The 12,701-nt window shown below is 38.2% G+C and overlaps 2 protein-coding genes across 5 annotated transcripts in view; both read right to left on the bottom strand.

Moving 5' to 3' along the window:
- Nucleotides 1–10,227, bottom strand: part of uhrf1 (ubiquitin-like with PHD and ring finger domains 1) — a 15,754-nt gene extending 5,527 nt beyond the window's left edge. The window contains exons 1-12 of the mRNA XM_014010784.1: nucleotides 10,083–10,227; nucleotides 8,287–8,449; nucleotides 7,846–8,115; nucleotides 7,144–7,286; nucleotides 5,701–5,916; nucleotides 5,303–5,418; nucleotides 3,676–3,862; nucleotides 3,334–3,457; nucleotides 2,113–2,220; nucleotides 1,893–1,997; nucleotides 1,683–1,789; nucleotides 1,425–1,587 (exon numbers count right to left, since the gene is read on the bottom strand). Of these exons, the coding sequence (XP_013866238.1) occupies nucleotides 1,425–1,587; nucleotides 1,683–1,789; nucleotides 1,893–1,997; nucleotides 2,113–2,220; nucleotides 3,334–3,457; nucleotides 3,676–3,862; nucleotides 5,303–5,418; nucleotides 5,701–5,916; nucleotides 7,144–7,286; nucleotides 7,846–8,115; nucleotides 8,287–8,439 (1,692 nt within the window). The 5' untranslated portion in view covers nucleotides 8,440–8,449; nucleotides 10,083–10,227. The remainder of the gene's footprint in view (nucleotides 1–1,424; nucleotides 1,588–1,682; nucleotides 1,790–1,892; nucleotides 1,998–2,112; nucleotides 2,221–3,333; nucleotides 3,458–3,675; nucleotides 3,863–5,302; nucleotides 5,419–5,700; nucleotides 5,917–7,143; nucleotides 7,287–7,845; nucleotides 8,116–8,286; nucleotides 8,450–10,082) is intronic.
- A 626-nt stretch (nucleotides 10,228–10,853) lies between these two features.
- kcnn1b (potassium intermediate/small conductance calcium-activated channel, subfamily N, member 1b) overlaps nucleotides 10,854–12,701 on the bottom strand; it is a 15,102-nt gene continuing 13,254 nt past the window's right edge. For 2 of the 4 annotated variants that reach the window (XM_014010780.1, XM_014010779.1), the window contains 3 exons: nucleotides 12,047–12,174; nucleotides 11,808–11,877; nucleotides 10,854–11,323 (listed from right to left, as the gene is read on the bottom strand). In XM_014010780.1, the coding sequence (XP_013866234.1) occupies nucleotides 11,039–11,323; nucleotides 11,808–11,877; nucleotides 12,047–12,174 (483 nt within the window). In that variant the 3' untranslated portion in view covers nucleotides 10,854–11,038. Of the gene's footprint in view, nucleotides 11,324–11,807; nucleotides 11,878–12,042; nucleotides 12,175–12,701 lie in introns of those variants that run through there. The other 2 variants (XM_014010783.1, XM_014010782.1) reach the window with 2 other exon arrangements.

A 12,701-nucleotide genomic window follows, 5' to 3' on the forward strand; every position in this document is an offset into this window, starting at 1 on the left:
TACATTGAGTATGCATTTACTATAACTTTATATTTTAAAAAATACACCAAATATGTCTTTTGTACTTCACAAAATAACAACATGTTTTCATTTGTTAGACAGACTGATTTCTCTATTAAAACAACAATTTCTTTCAAAAAGATATTATTTAGAGAGCTCATGTAATCATTTAATACTGTGTGATCATTTATTGAATCACAGAGCAGTTCAGTCACAGTTAGAGCTGCCATGATTAGTCGACGACTAATAGTCGATTAGTCTTTTTTTTTTTTCCAAACTGCTTTGACACCTTCCACTGCCACATGTGCCTTTCTGTCCTTGACACACATGCACAGTAGTGGTAACTGGGGTAGACCGTGGACGTCACAAGACGTTATACAGACAGGCTCTGATATCATGGCTACCTGACAACAGAGCTCAAAAGTGTGGGATCATTTTAAGAAAATGAAAGAGAAACCTGTGCAATTTCTGCAGAGCAGAACTTACCTTCCACAGCAATTATTTTTAGTTAGCATATAGCTAAAATCTAACCATGGTTATATAATCGTAGCTGCATTCTGGCGCGATAAGCTCTATGTTTTATATTCAATTAACGTATGATCCGATTAGTCGACTAATCAAAAAAATATTTGGTGATTAGTCGACTATAAAAATAATCGATTGTGGCAGCCCTAGTCACAGTTTGGTTCTAAATATAAGATAAACTACCGGTACAAAAAAATAAAACTACAAAAAGAACATAGCGTTGTTGTTTTTTTGTTTTGTTTTGTGGGTTTTTTTGCGGGGTGTGGGGTGGTGCCTAACGCTAAGCAGAGACTCATCTTTTATATACTGGGGCAAATAAGTGTTCATCTGAGTTAATATTTTGAAAGAACTGAAACATTGTCTCTCACAGAGCTCAGCCTGTGCGTGCTGCRCTCCCGTAACAGCGCTGTCGAGGAGAGGAGTTTGATCACATGAGCAAAGTTGGACATATCTGTTAGATAACGATGCTCTGAACACAAACTTATAGTGTGTTCGATTTTAGAGACCAGCGTCTCGGGTAGCTCAGGAACGAAGTGTGGAGGACAGGAGCTGCAGGCTGACCGGTGTTTATCCTGCAGACTGCTGCACTGACATCAGAAAGCCCCGCCCTGCTCTGATTGGATAAAGCTGTGGGGGTTCATTTAATTTGTTGAAAGCAGCGTCTTTTTAAACATGTATCAGACTGGGTGGCTTTAATGAAACCGCAACAGAAAACAAGCAGGTTCTCTGACGTGGGCAAAATGACGTCAGTCATGAAATTAGCGTTTCATGATATCATTTATTTTCCCRGGCAAGTTTTTTTTTTAACCGGTATTATCGTGAACGATATGATATGGCCCAGCCCTACTCCAACATCACCCAAAACTAACTCAAGAGCATCTCCCTATGTTTTCTCATACCTTGTATATTCCGTCATATCGGTTTCCTTCCTCGGGGCAGTATTTACTGTGCTTACGTCCCTTGCAGTTACGCACAACTCTGACCGGTTTGCCCTCCTTCCAGTTTTTGGACTCGGCTCCATTTTTGTCATTGACAGGAACATTGCAGTTGAGAGCTAGAGCCCTAATGAACCAAAACAATCAATTTAAAATAAAACAAGTAGATCGAGATGCACATAAAATAAATAAAAACATTAAAAGTGGGATTTCTTGCCATACCGGTTCATGTGGGTCAGAGTTTGATCACACGATTGCTCGGCTGTTCTCTTGTTTCCAGAAAGGTCTCGCCCTCCTGATCCAGTATAAGTGAACTCATTGCCATCATCCTGTAGTGAAGATCATTTATCATTAAAACTAAGCTTTCTGTAATTACCAAAGTTTTTGTTCCCTATTGATCATGTGTTAAATATACTAACTGAAAATGCATACCACGTCATCCTCATAACCTCCTGCCAGGACTAAAGAGTAGGAACCATCATTGCTCCTGCCATGTATTCCAGCGACATGAGGCCTGTGAACACCGGACTCACTGACCTATAAATGAATAGGTAAATAAACAAGCTCAWGGTTAATAGATGATTTATATAGTCAAACACACAGTTCATCATTTTAACAATTGTTTGTTATGGTGCACAGAATTAAAACAGACCTGCACTCTGAACTTCCACAGGGAGCCGACAGGGACACCAGGGATCGGGCCATAGTGATTGGACGGGACGATGGTGCACTGCTTGGTTCGACCCACACATGCCATACCCTAGAATGTGACGTTTTTATTGTAAAACTTTTTTTATAAAGAACAAACAAAAAGCTGCACACAATAACACTGACCACAGATTGTGAGATTCTTCAGCATGAGATTTAACCACTAATGTCACCATAAAACTCKGATTTTTTTTAACCATTTTATTACTTAAATTAATATACTGGAAAACAAATTTTAAAGGTGATCGAGTCAAGTGTAACCCAAATATACTTAAAGGGATCCACGATTATTTGTAACATTAGACTTTATTTGATAAACATTTATTTTAACTGTAAAATTAAGACTGTAAAAAATACTGTAGGCTGTTAAGTTTTGTAAACTTTTAAAAATATATTTTAACACAGACGGAGCCATTTTATTTACACGCAAAGCATTCTGGGTAAATGATGACGTGGATAGGTCCTCAGTGCGAGGCTGGTAGCGAGCTACAGTATATCCATCCTGAAGGTTAATCTTGGACAATATCTGACGATCGACTCTTTTAAATGAAACCAGAGAGCGTTGACAGAGAGGAGAAGGTAGAAATGACTCAGCCTGTAACTGAAAATATAGATGGAGGACAACAGAGCTGCTTCATGGAAAAAGAACCTCAGCTTAGCCTGTTAGCCTTTACGCTAGCACCGACRCTATATTGCCTTATATGTATTAGGTTGGTGCTAGCGTGACAAACTGACAAGCTAAACTGAGGTCCTCCATCCATATTTTCAGTTGCAGGCTGAGTCATTTTTGTGTTCCCCTCTCTGTCAGGTGGATGGAGGACCTCAGTGATGAGAGGAGAATGTGTAGCGCTGAGCTAATACATATGTATGGTGATAGCATCAGGGCTAATGCTAAAGCTAACAGACTAAGCTGAGGTTCTTCCAACCTATCCACATCATCATTTACCCAGAATGCTTTGTGTGTAAATAAAATGGCCCTGTCTGAGTAATATATTTTTAAACTTTTAGTTTAAAAATTATAAAAACTGACCAGCCTACAGTATTTTTACAGTCTTTTTTGACAGTTAAAATATATGTTTATCAAATAAAGTCTAATGTTACAACTAATCCTGGATCCCTTTAAAACAATTATCTTTTCTMTGGAGAAGGATTTAGTGTATGTCACCTTGCCCCAGTCTCTTTGGCTAGAGGAGCTGGCAGAAGCCATCTTTGCCTTCTTCTTGCTTTCCTTCAGCTTCTCTCCAGCCAGGACAACTTCACTGCTGTCATTGCGGCAACCTGGGCAATACCTGAGACAGTAACGGAGATTATGTTAATAACTCAACACGAGTTGTGTTTGGTGTTGGGCTCTGTCAAAAAGCTCTCAGATTTCTCATCTTTTTAAAAAAAACATCTGAATTTTTTAATAATTTTATGCACATAATCACTCGTCCAGATTATTTAAATTTTATTTTCAACTAACCGAGGATTAAACTGGGTATATAAAATCCATCGGGTTTCTACTCACCAATCTTCATCCTCAGGGATGGAGGTAAGTGGAGGATCCAGACAGTAGATGTGATAGGCCATGTCGCAYTCATCACACAGCAACTGTTTGTCAGGATCCTGCTTGATGCCGCAGATGTGACAATTACACCAGCGACAGTTTTTCTTCAGATCATCCTTACAGTGCTTGCATTCAGGTCCGCTTGCTCCTGAAGGATACAGATACAAGGGGTTATTTGTCAATAGAGTGCAACTGGGTAAAGCAGGTTTTGAATTTGCTAGGGCTGCACAATAAATAGCAAATTTATCGTCTTTGCGATAACAGCCCACGCAAATAGGCATTTACGATTAATTGTCGAATAATTTATTAGATTAAAATCCATTCCAATCAATTAACTGATATCGTCTGCCGGCGCATCACATGATCCACTTAAAGCGCTCTAACTGGAAAGGTACGCCTTCTGAGACTCTAGTTCAACCTGGGTCAAAAGTAGAGACTTCAAACCAGTTTTGATTTCAAACCAGTGTTGTTAGGCAAAATAGAACCAGAGTTATGATAAAAAAAAGTATACGTCAAATTTTGTTTTCTTAAAATAAAGGTTTAATTTGATACGTTTCACGTCGGGTTGCATTTGCATAATGTCCTGGGCAGGAAACACACTCCTGTGGAATAAAAAACTCCAAATCCACCATCGGTTTCCCCCTTCTCGAATCGAAAATATAAAAACCCTCTAATCTTTTTCCTGACTGAGGCCTAAAGTTATTAATAATAACTTTGTGTCAACACACACTTCAGACGAAGCTCCGAATCGTAACTTTAAAAAAAATTACACCATCCTTATGGGTGTTTGWACAAAATCCTGCGATAGGCTACAACGTTAAGGCATTGTTGTTTTTTAAAACCGTCAAAACTCCAAAAACTTCAAGAAATATCCATCTATCCTTAGGTTTTCTCCCACTACAATCCTACTAGTTAGCTGAGGGGACGTCCCCCCGGTGACGTCACTTTTGTTTTCTTCCTCGGACACTAGAGGCGCTACAGTTCACCTAAATTTACCTTGTTTTTTTGAAAACAAGGATGTCATACAGGCACACTTGTAATTATTAACTAAATCTTCGGGATGGACCTTTTGGTTTATAAAAAAATGGCAGAAAAGGTCCATATCGTGTCATCAGCTCTTCAAACCTTTGCATTTATGTATTTTGTCAGAATCAGTCTGATAAACAACATGGACCAAGATACCACATCACTACTTTAAAATTCTTTGACTACAAGATGTTTTTATATTTTTTAAAACAGATGGTAAGGGGTGTTTTCCAGTATTTAGAGCATCAGAAAACGTTTAATGGGGGCAATGTTTTAAAGTCATTAAGAAACTGCATTGCATGCAATTGTTGTTTCACTGTTAAAACAGCAGCTGTGTCTATCTGCACTTTTTAAAATAAAACTGACATGTTTTAATGGATGTTTTGTTTTTTGTTTTTGCTATGAACACAGAGCAGAAAGAGCTCTAAAAGATGCCAAACTGTCGCACACACTCCCAAAGCAGTAAAGCAAAAGTCCAGAGATTTTGAAGTTAACATTCATATTAAAATGTCAACAACTAACAACTTACAGAATTGTGTTATTAATGTTATCTTTGACCTACTCTTTAATGGACTCTCATTTCCAGCTGGAGTGTCACTCGATGAACCAGGCTCCTCAATTTTATAGATTTCAGTCAGAAACATGATCCGGCAGTCATTAAGAGAGTCGCCAGCAGCGCTGCAAATAAAGACACAAACTGTCAAAGATGTCTGCAGGGCTAGTAATATGGCTGCACATTCCACTTCCAGAAGTTATTGCAATATTGAGCAAGCAGCCGATACCATAGCAGGAAATCTGCCTCTACTAAACCAACTGTTGTGGCTTTACAAACTCCAGAAACAGTGTTACTGTTACAACGAGAGCACCGCAGAAAATGTTCACCTGGCACCACAGTGAGGGAAGATTCCCAGATAAAGTCTGTCATAACTGACTGGATATAAAATTAAACGGCGTCCTCACCCAAGAATGATCTTGGCAGAGATCTCTCGCTGYGTGCGAGTCTCCCGCTTCTTCTGGATCTCTGCATCGTACCAGTACCCACGTTCCTTGGGGTCATCTGGATTATAGTTGACCATGACAACCATTCCCGGCTCCAGGTGGTGCCACTGGTACACCGTACGGGCCCTCGGGCGGACATCTTTGGCCAGCACCTGAATGACTCCGCTCTCTGGGTAGCTGTGACAGTTAATATGATAACATATCATTCTGTGACACAGCAGGCACAAGCCACGGGTTTTTTCTAAAGTGCTGAACTGTCATGTATTTAAAGAAAAAACTTTTGATTAAGTCAAACAACTAAAACAGCAGCAGACTCAGTTAAGCCAAGCGGATGAATATGAATGTTGCCTCCAACACTGATGCAACAAAAAACATCTTTCATACATAAGTTATATCACTTCCACGTGTCTTTGCCTGTATTCAGTTCTCCAAAATGAGATTTTCCTTTACTGGTAACAATGTGCCACCATCTGACCACCAAGGTCACTGACTTGTGTTTTGTGTTGTTCCTCACAGCTTTTGTCTTTAGCTTAGCTGGCATTCTTCTTTTTAGTTTTATGTGTTTCAGCTTAAGGAAGAGGACTTCCTTTGCCGAGGCTCCAATCTCATGTACTTTAGCTCCCATACATATATTGCAACAAAAAGTCATTGTTCCCAATACATCAGACATTCTGTTGAGCCACTTTTAATTTTGGAGACCAAAGTTTTGTTAGAAGCTCAAATTTATTTTATTTTTGCCTGAACCTAATTATTGTCTGTTAATACTGGCAACTTTCATAAAAAAAAAAAAAAAAAGAGAAATCTTCAGTTAACAGGCTGGCTTCTCCGGTTCTGGCTTCCTGTTCACTTTAGGATAAATTTTCAGATTTTACTGCTTACTTTTAAAGTTTGAAAAGGTTTGGCATCATCATACCTGTGATCTCTTTAACAYTGACGCTCCAGTGGAAGCTCTTTGGTCATCCAACCAGTTTCTCTTAAATGTTCTTAAATCCAAGCTAAAATTCTGAGGTGATTGGGTTTTAGCAGTTTCTGCACCAAAGCAGTGGAATAATTGACCTTAATGTATTCGGACCACTGAGACATCAAGGCTTTGTAAACTTTATGCTTAAGACCCATCTTTAATCCTWGCCTTTTGTTTGTGATTCTTTTAGAGTTAGTGTTTTAATGTAATATTTTTGTGTTTTAAATTAATTTTACTTATGTTTTGAACATTTGTTTCTTTCTTGTTTAATCTGTTAATTTGACTGCATTGTGATGCACTGTGGTCAACATTTTTATATGCTATATAAATAAATCGACGTGGCTTCACTGTACAGAGCTGTGCTGTTTTGCAAGACAAGACTCACATTTTACAATTTGAACAATCAAAAGATCACAAAAATAAGAGAAAAAAAAGATTCTTACTCGTCGTATTTAACATGGTACAGGATCTCCTCCTCAGCTGACTTTTCAACTCCCTCTTTTTGTGGCGTCTTTGTAACGTCCACAATATGGGCCTCGAACCACGCTCCCATGTTCAAGTCTCTCACATCCACCAGCTCGTTAATCTTAACACGCACAAAATATACAAGTTGAATGTTCAGGGTGATTTCATATCAGAAAATCTTCTAAAATGCTGTTTTCCATAGAAGAAAGTACTAAAACCTCCCATTTTCTACACAATAAGATATGCATTTCAAATTTCATTTAGAAACAGTCACAGTGCGTTGAAAAAAAAGGTTTAAAAAAAGRTTTTGYTTTTTAAATAAGCTCTGAATTCTACGCAACCAGTCACTTTTTAGAATCAGCAAGTATTGCGCTACATAAAAAAGTCTCACTCTTTCTGTGAGGTATAGCTGTCTCCCTCCCATGGTGACCTCTCTGCTCTGAGTGCTGTTTTATGTCCTTGTGATCTTTTTCTTTTTTATCATTATCTTTTTATTTTATTTATTTTTTACTCGTTAGTATTATTTCTCTCCTCTTTCTCAGTGTTAAGGTTTGCCTGTATAAAAATTAAATCAAAAATAAAGTATAAAAAAAATTCTCACTGATGTTTAATTTTTTTTCTTTCAAACGAACATAATTCTCACACCCATTTTAATCTGGACCACAATCTGCAAGCGGCACCTTGTAAAATCCAAATCCAGGATAGACGAGCTCGTCGGGGTTGTTTGTCTGAGCAGACGTTCCCGCGGTCTGACCTTCGACCTCGCCGTGAGTGGAGTTCTTGTCAGACTCGCTCTGGGTTGAACCACAGCCGGAATCCGAGTCAGAGAGCTCAGCTTCTTTGTCCTTGCTTTTGACGACGCCGGTAGGGGGCACCTTCTGCCTGATAAGCAGCTGCACGATGTCGTTGAGGCCTACATTATAGTCAAATATGGTATGGCCGTCTTCCATCTATTAACACACAAACGCCATTATATAACAAAAGGAATATGTTCTTCATGCAAAAGCATTTACAACTTTACTGAACTTTTCTTAGAGTGAATAAACCAAACTATAATCTAATAAAATATCACCAAAATCCTCGCACTGCTATGATCAAAACATCCAACCACACTATCTCACCTGCTTGCCACGATAAAACAGTCTCTGCCTCTCTGGCTCCACCTTGAACAGCTCCATGATTTTGACACGCAGCTCATCCACCTTGGTGAGTTTGGACAGGGAATCCACTCGGTGGGTTTCCTTCCCATCCATGGTGCGTACTTGAATCCACATTGCAGCTGCCCTACGCAAACACCCAAATCAAACACAACGAAGCGACAGTTTTACCACAAAGAATGTTTATATCTGAATCTTAGAGTAATGACGACGGTGCCTGCTCTTGGAGACAACAGGASCCAGGTAATGCAAGCGGTCATGTTTTATTTTTTAGACCAGAGTCGATTGTTGGGGGGGTTAAGTTCCACATACGTGCTTCCACACAATAATGGTGTTACAAGCTTTTTTTTTCTAATCATAAAATACAACTAAACATGATTAAAACGTGAGCATTTTGAACATAAAAATGTGTTAGAAAAAAGAAAATATTCCTAACTTTGTTTACAACTAAATTTGTCAATCAGTTACAAAGATTTTGGCACTACTTGCATAAGATCTAACTTTTGCCTCATCTCTCTCAACTGAGCATTCTTCTCTTCGAAAAAACTACTCTACTTTTGTTGATTCTCGCCCTTACAGCTTTTAGTCACAATTTCTTTTCAGAAGTAGACGTAACATTACCGTTTTGCTTCCGACCTGGCGTCTCTGATTCTTTTGTTCTCCCTCTCTGTTTACATATGGGGATTATTTTATCAACAAGCACTGACTGTCTGTCTGATGTGGACTCATCAATGTTGGAATGTAAACAAGTGACTTGAAATAGTTGACAACAAAACATGACCGCTGATTTCATTCATTTATTGCAAATCATGATGTACACTCTTAGTAGTAAATTATGCACATTTCATAGTTGTCAAAAACAAAAAAAGTTCAAATCATAAACACTGAAAGTATTTTGACAGCTGTTAAGCCTTTACCAACACGTTTACCTGTGTTGTCACGGCATTGTATCAAAGCTACTGCTGCACAGGAACACAAATGTGATGTTTCTTCCTCCTTTCTGTTTCCGTGTACTGTACATGAAGAGGTTTATCACCTCATCAGAAGAAATCAGAAAGGGAGGGAAGAGGCTGATTTAAATACAGTGCGGGAAAATGAGCTCCAAGCCACGCCCAGTTCTCTTAAAGGCACATCCGGACGCGAGGGAGCTGCTAGCAAACAATGTGCCGGCTTCGTTGTCTTAGCTAAAAATAAAATTAAAAATTAAAAAAAACACGGTCAAACAATATCTTATGTATCCGTCTGAAAGGACGGCGGTGTTATTAAAATGAAACGTTGATTCCATGTGTTATATTCGAGGCCTCCTAAGTAATAAAGGCGAAAGCTCAGCGGCGTTTTTGTTCTCGGAGCAGCTGAGCCCTCTCCTCAATCCAACCGCAGTGAGTGAACAAAACACAACGTCAAAAACAAAAAGTATCCCCTCCAACTTCAGAAGCACTCCTTCAGCTATTTCATTCGTGTTGCCCTTTTTAATGCAGACAAAAACTACAGCTAAACTCAGCGGTACAAGTTTAAAACGCCAAAACAGGAAAAGTAAGAAACCTGGAGTTAGCATTTTTGTTTTGCTGCCTGACTGAAAACAACAAAAACTGTTAACCTGTCAAACTCAACTAACCGGTTTAACACGGAACAACTTGTAGCTTCAGATAAATAAGTTTAGTCAAGTTCATCATCGCCCACTTACGAGTGCTATAGTAAACCCCAAACACACAATGATACACTTTTAAAGTTAGCAAAACACGAAGTAAAAATAYGTTTACCTGTTTTTTCGTCCGATTAAAAGCAATAAACTGACGTTTAGGGAATAAATATGCACGTTTTGCCCCCTAATTACTCCTGAAAGGGTCAGCACAACCAACTCTGTGCCTTGTTGAAGATTGATCAATGAGTTATTCTTCAAGACTTTGTCATCCCGCCTGCTCTAAAAGTTCATCTTGAGCATTGGCCGCGTGCTGTCAAGTGGATCGAGTCGATTGGCTAACAGAGCTGTCCATCAGTGTGGTGACTGGAGCTTATCGTGAGCGCGCGAAACTACATTCTCGTGAGTGTAACTTGCCCTCGGAAATTTTATCGCGAGATTTCAAAGCGCCCACAGACACAGGCGGCATGAGAGTTTCACATTTGTTTGCGTGTCTATTGGGTTTCAGAATTTATTGCTGCCCTTAAAATTACCCTTCTTTATATGTGGAAACTCCCAACATCATGTATTAAAATGAGTTAATGATGTGTAATTACTCACCCCTTCGTTTTAACCAATTCAAAGTGAAATGAATTTGTRAGCATGTGCATTATGGTACAAACTAAGTGTAAATAATGGACACATAGGGATAATTTATCAGGTTTTGTGAGATGAGAAGTTACATAAAGCTTCAATGAACCATAGAAACATAATAGCAGAACCCAAAAACTGACATTTGAATAAGTCCGTGGTTCCAAACCTTTATATTTTTTGACCCCAAGAGACTTGCAAACCAAAACAATCTGTGATATTAGTACATATAAGGGGAAATTTTCACGAGGACTAATATAGCTTGATTAAACTTTTTATTTTAACACATAGCTATAAATCTTGTTCTTACATGCCTTCGGGAGATATAAGGCTTGTGCCTTTTTCTAGTATCAACATTTTCAACATCTTTAGTTGTTTGAATAATAGTCCATCAAGAATAAAATAAAAACAGTACACACTAAGAGGAAAACTCCAGATAAAGGCCTATTAGCTGTACGGTGTCTCTGGTGTGGTGGATCCTGGACAAAGTTGTTTGGGAGGTGCCGAAAAGCACTCAGAGCTCAATGAGGAAGACAGGAAGTGAACACGACAGGCTAAGTCGTCCAGGAAGTCCCTTTGTAGCTTTGTTACTGCTTGAGAGAGCACAACCGGCAGTGACTGCACGCCGAGAAGGATGGAGTCCAGTTTTTCTTCCAGAGCCACAATCCTCCTGTCCATCTCCCCGGTTCGATGCTGAAGTTCTGATACCAGATCGTACATCATGTTCTGCGTCTGGAAAGCAGCACAAAGACTTTACAACCTTAAATTAAGTGGCTTTTGAACTGCCATCAGATTTATCCCTTTCTGTCAAGTAGTTACAGACATTCCTTTTAATCATTTAACACTGATATGACAAGTTTCATAAAGTAATCTGGACTTTATGTGTAAAATATTAATGTTTTTCTACATTAAACATCGTAAGCAAGCCAGAGCAAAAGAAAAAAGAAGCTACATAAAACTTACAGAATCACTTTAGAACTTGAACATAATGTATCAACTACATGCAATAGTTTCTCATTGGATCAACTTTAATTGAGTGCTTTAGGCACCTCAAGCAAAGGCTTCAAATGTATCATAGAACAACCCTTTGAATTTCTTAGAAAAGCAATGCAATTTCTTTGGGCATTTACATAACTAGTTCACTTTTTAATTACTCCACAAAGGTGTCTTGGTATTTACATTCCTTTAAAACTTAGAAGGAAAACATTGTTCTAACCTTTGCAAGATCAGCAACTGTATTTGCCTGGTCAGTTAATTTCCTTTGCTCCATTTTCAGTCTTCGCAGTCTAAAGTTAGAAACCAAAGCAACGGTCAGTAATGATTGGCTCATCTTGGCAAACCGCTTTTCTCAATAATGATGTAAAAAGATACTCTAACAGCAAATAATGGAAGAGGAAGGTGCATGTCCAAACTTAAGTTTGCGCTTTTAAAACAAACTACGATACGGATACCTACTGGTGGATGGCTTGAAGGAATTTACGCTGGTGGTGCCTTACGCGGGAACGATCAATCTTTTTGACCAGTTTGGTGTTTTTGTAAATGAGCCACGTCTCCCTGAGTACATTTGCTGCTGTGTTTTTTATCTAAGGAGATATAGATATGGGAAATAAAAAGGTTAGGTTTAGGTGTAAATAGAAGGCAAGTAGAATTTCAGTGCTGTAGATTGATTTTTACGTAATCTAATAACARTTWGAATTGTAGTGGTCACCTCRATGTGGAATAAACAGTTCCACCTGTCTTTGACCTTGGTTTCAGAAGACCTCCTTTAAAGAGGCAGAACTCTGTTCAAGTTAAAGCCATAACATGTTTTCTTAAACAGTAGAGACATTTTCTTCTTATTAATCTGAGAATAAACAGAATAATCTTCTCTTATTCATAATTTTAACAATTTATAAAAATGAAAACACAAAAAGAATGTTATTATGTTTTATTGTGCTTTCATGTAAATCACTGCTTGAACTTTAACTGTGAAACTACAGTAATTATTTTTAAGTTGAAATATTTTACTATTTTACTTATTAATCAGATAAACAGAATAATCTTCTTTTATTCATAATTTTATCAATGTGTAAAAATAAAACACAAAAAGAATGTTATTAAAATGTTTTAT

The sequence above is a fragment of the Austrofundulus limnaeus genome, unplaced genomic scaffold (assembly GCF_001266775.1).
Source record: "Austrofundulus limnaeus strain Quisiro unplaced genomic scaffold, Austrofundulus_limnaeus-1.0 Scaffold73, whole genome shotgun sequence".
NCBI lineage: Eukaryota > Metazoa > Chordata > Actinopteri > Cyprinodontiformes > Rivulidae > Austrofundulus > Austrofundulus limnaeus.